This window comes from Zerene cesonia, chromosome 15 (genome assembly GCF_012273895.1).
Source record: "Zerene cesonia ecotype Mississippi chromosome 15, Zerene_cesonia_1.1, whole genome shotgun sequence".
Taxonomy (NCBI): domain Eukaryota; kingdom Metazoa; phylum Arthropoda; class Insecta; order Lepidoptera; family Pieridae; genus Zerene; species Zerene cesonia.
The window spans coordinates 2,739,281-2,744,103 of NC_052116.1; the positions used below are offsets into that span (position 1 = coordinate 2,739,281).

The 4,823-nt window shown below is 33.5% G+C and overlaps 1 protein-coding gene across 1 annotated transcript in view; it reads left to right on the forward strand.

The window, feature by feature from the left end:
* The first annotated feature begins 227 nt into the window (after positions 1–227).
* LOC119832573 (L-sorbose 1-dehydrogenase-like) overlaps positions 228–4,823 on the forward strand; it is a 5,720-nt gene continuing 1,124 nt past the window's right edge. The window contains exons 1-4 of the mRNA XM_038356242.1: positions 228–385; positions 1,919–2,037; positions 2,648–2,781; positions 3,054–4,754. Coding sequence (XP_038212170.1) covers positions 378–385; positions 1,919–2,037; positions 2,648–2,781; positions 3,054–4,637 — 1,845 coding nt within the window. The 5' untranslated portion in view covers positions 228–377 and the 3' untranslated portion in view covers positions 4,638–4,754. The remainder of the gene's footprint in view (positions 386–1,918; positions 2,038–2,647; positions 2,782–3,053; positions 4,755–4,823) is intronic.

Consider the following 4,823-nt stretch of genomic DNA (forward strand, 5'->3'; position numbering starts at 1 on the left):
AGAAAATTAACATTATTATGTATATACGTTGCATAAAAATGGTGACAAGGTCATTAAGGACATCAAAGCAGCTATTTTTAAATTTATAATTAACTTTATTCGAATAAAATGCATTTAATTTTTTCCTATGATTATATCAGATTCATAAACATCTATCGACTCATTAAATTAGAGGTCAGGTTATTGAAAGTTAGACTACATAATCTGTGGTTTCCTTTAGTCTACACATGCGATTCGTTTTATTCCGTCTTAGTTGTGTTTTGATGATATAACGTGTTTGTCTTTTGAAGTGTACTCTGTTGTTTAATATAAATAATGCTGTAGTTACGTAATGTCATAAAGGTTTTATTGTGTTGATATTATTGGAATTGGGCAAAATGCAATGGTGAGTGTTTTTTTTTTTGTTTTTGAATAAATAGAAGGTTCGCTTTTTGAATTCGTAATATTATTGTCGTTCTAAAACCGCACCATCATAAAATAATACTGTATGTCAAAATTAATGTTATTGGTGTGGTGGTTTGTTATAGCTGTATAATATTAGTGAGGATTTCATAATATATGCTATGTTTTCTTGATTATAATTTTTAGAATTTGTTGTATGGTTCATTGTTTGGTAGTTTATTTATATAATGATTTAATAAATATATTTTTGTTTGTTACCTTAAAATGTTTTGACATCTATAAGGGGTTTGTTTTATTATGTCCTGATTGAGCTACTGAGTTGCTGGTTTGTCAATGGTAAGCGTAAGTAATGGACTGAGAAGGTTCAGGAATAGGATATGGGCATCCAGCTCCCTCGCTAACCGAACGAAACACATTAGTTTATTAATCGGACTATTATGATAATTAATAAATAGAAATGAAATGCATTTGTGATGTAACATTTAGGATTGTTATAAGTAATTAGTTAATTAAATATATAATCAAGAGTATCTGTGTTTACATAACATTTAACTATTTTCTTTGCATATACTGTCTGTATTTGTATTTATGTATTATCGATTAATCCTACTAATATTATAAATGCGAAAGTTTGTAAGGATGTGTTTGTGTCTGTGTTACTCTTGCACGCAAAAACTACTGAATCGATTGCAATGAAATTTGGTACGTAGACAGATGGACAACTGGAATAACATATAGGCAACTTTTTATCCCGATATTCCAACGAAATACGTACTTACGCGGGTGAAAACGCGGGGCGCATTTAGTATTAAAATAAAGTTCTTCTTTCCAATCTTTAGCAAGCCCAAAATATTATTCTATTTGTATAGTGACTATTTAGTGCATTGTAATTCTAAGCCTCATCAGCTGTTAACAAAGTAAAAAGAGCTTGAATTTGTTAAAATAGCTCATGTACTATAAGCTCATAATATATTCCCACGACTTACTAATTATACTATTCATTCTAATTGAGGATATATGAATGCAAGGTTAGTTGTCTGATCACAAAAAAATTGACAATTTAATTTCTTGTAATTAGGCACTCGAGTGTACAAAAATTGCGTATAATTCAAAGTTCTACTCCAATCGGTTAAAAAAAGTGGCTAGTTATCTTAACCCGAATATAAGCTGATGATTATTAACATCACTAGCTGCGTCCCGCAGTTTCACCCGCGTAAATCCGTATCCCGTAGGAATATCGGGATAAAAAGTTGCCTATGTGTTATTCCAGTTATCCAGCTGTCTACGTACCTAATTTCAGTGCAATCGGTCCAGTAGTTTTTGCGTGAATGAGTAACAAACACACACACATCCTTACAAACTTTCGCATTTATAATATTACTAGGAATAAGATTATGTTGATGATTCTCCAATAATGACTCTTTAATAAGCCACAAATTTGAAGGTGAGTGGTGCAATTTGTATCCAGATGTTTGATTTATTGATGAAATGTTAACGTCTTTATTTCATTTTTCAGTTCACATGACGTAACTGCAACGGTAGGAGCAGCGCCGCAAATATTTGCTACCGCGTTCAACTTCTTTGCAGCTTCTCAATGTTTTTCCTATCCCGATTTTAAAGATGATGTTGTGGAGAGTAAGCTCTTTATCACTATTATAAATTTACACATAACTCCATCTGTTTATGCTTATGTCCGATTATCTGTCTATCTGAGACAGATAGATTCTTCACGTCTAAATCACTGAACCACCTAGATAAAATTTGGTACAGAGTTATCATGAGATCCGATATCGGATAAAGGATAATTTCTATCTTAGAAATCCAAAGAAACGGGACCAGTACAGGTAAATCCCCAGTGACTGTCTTTTTTTCTTTTGCGAGAGGAGCCGCAGGCTAGAAGCTATATTACATTTCAGACATTTCACACCATTTAATAATCTTAAAATGAAGAATATCTACCAAAGATATGTTTCACTCATAAAGATGAAATATAATATCTCTAATAATATTTATTCGCATTAATTTTTAAATTTTATACATTTTACATGCTTATACACCTGGCTTCGCTTCCCGATTGATCACCTAACTGTAATATCTTTCAAAGAAGATCGATAAGTGAAGCAGATGCTTTATGCATTTGCCTTCAATAATACCTCACAAAAGGACACGAGAATTCGCTTTTACGAACGTATCATGATGAAAATTTTGGTGAAAATCCATAATAATGTCAAATATTTTATTCCAGATGATCTCATGTTTGACTTCATAGTAGTGGGAGGCGGATCAGCGGGTAGCGTAGTGGCAAATCGATTGAGTGAAGTGAAACATTGGAAAATTCTACTGCTCGAAGCGGGACCTGCGCCACCTATTGAATCAAGCGTAAGTTTGTTTTTTTTTGTATCTGATATTTAGTTTTCGATTGATGCCTTCACTTTTCTCACATATCAAAACTCATTTTCGCTGAGCACAAAAACATATATTTATATTTATCTACCGGTTCGCCCCTGGTACGTTTTTTCTTTCCATAAAAACCTTTATTGTGCCTTTACAAACACCTTTAAAAAGAATTAACCGAATTGGTCGAGCCGTTCTCGACTTCAACAGCACATTTGACGATTTATTATTATTTATTTATATAATGTCCTTTATAGATACCAAATTTGGATGTGACCCTTATGGAATCAAATTATGATTGGAACTATCATACGGAGCATATCGCTAGATCTGAATGTGGCGGTTCAAAAAGAAAAATACCCTGGCCTCGAGGGAAAATGCTTGGAGGTTGCAGTTCAATGAATGGAATGGTTTACATAAGAGGGAGACCAGATGATTTTCAAAAATGGGTCGATGCTGGAAATCCTAGTTGGAACTGGAGAAACGTTTCGAAATACTTCAGGAAAGCTGAAAGTTTACAGTCGAAGAGGCTATTGAATGACCCTTTGTCGAATGAAATATATGGTAGTCACGGTCCTCTTATAATTGATAATTATAATAGCACCTATAGGAAATATACAAACTGTGTATTAAATGCATTCGATGAGATGGGATTACATAGAGTTCACGACATAAATACAGTAGGGTATGTAAGGGGTAAAGGATATGCTGGAATATACACTGCAACTGTCTCAAGGGGTCGTAGACAAAGCACCTTCGAATCTTATTTAAAACCCGTAAGGGGCAGGGAAAACTTGAAAATCATCACAAATGCGTTGGTAAATAGGATATTGATTAATGATAGTTTAGTGGCATACGGTGTAGAAGTAGAAGTAAATGGGAAAATTCTTACATATTTAGCATCAAAAGAAGTAATTGTCAGTACTGGTACGATAAACACTCCAAAATTGCTAATGCTATCTGGAATAGGCCCTCAGAAACATTTAAGGTCGAAAGGGATTCTATGCAGGAGAGATTTACCAGTTGGACAAAATTTACAGGATCATAATATGATTCCTATTATAATATACGGTGATGAGCCTGGCATACAGGATGAAGCAGAAAAACGTTTTGAAGAAATAAAATATCTTATTGATGGAAGCGGTTATTTGGGACAAGTCAGTTTCTCTGATATAACGGCATTCTTTTCTCGGTATGATAACGTATCAATGCCTGAATTTCAGAGCCATTTTGTTTTGCTTTATAAAAACTCGACGCAAAATTCAAACAGGCGTTTTATGTCATTCAGTCAATCTGTAAAACAATCAATAATAGAATTTAATTCGGAAAAAGCTATGTACATATTTACGGTGCACTTGTTACATCCATACTCGAAGGGATCAATTTATCTAAATACCAGTCACCCCAACTATGATCCTATTATAGATACAAATTATTTTGGTGACGCAAGAGATCTGAAAGCTACTATAGATGGTATTCACATGTTGACAAAGATTGTTAATACGCAATATTTCAGATCGATAAACGCGTTTGTACACAAAATAAATCTACCAGAGTGTGACGAATTTGAATTTCAAAGTGATCAGTATTGGAAATGCTACGCTAATAGTATGTTATTAACTTTGTACCATCCTGTGGGGACTGCAAAAATGGGACCTAATCCCTCTGATTCAGTTGTTGATAATTACCTTAAAGTGCATGGTGTACAAGGTTTGCGTGTAATAGACGCTAGTGTGATGCCCACTTTAACTAGTGGAAACACAAATGGTCCAACTATTATGATAGGCGAAATGGGAGCGGATATGATTAAAGCAGACTATAATAAAGAAATCAGTTGTTAGAAAATTACCTATATTAATGATGAGCCGGGATAGTGTTAGAATTGAATAAGAAAGTTGTATTGAATGTGGGTATATTTCATAGCATTCTAGCCGTACTGTACTCTGATGCAGATACTACCTAGTCTTGCCATAAATATTGTAATAAAGAAAAAAGAAAATTGTTAACTGCAAATAACATTTATTACT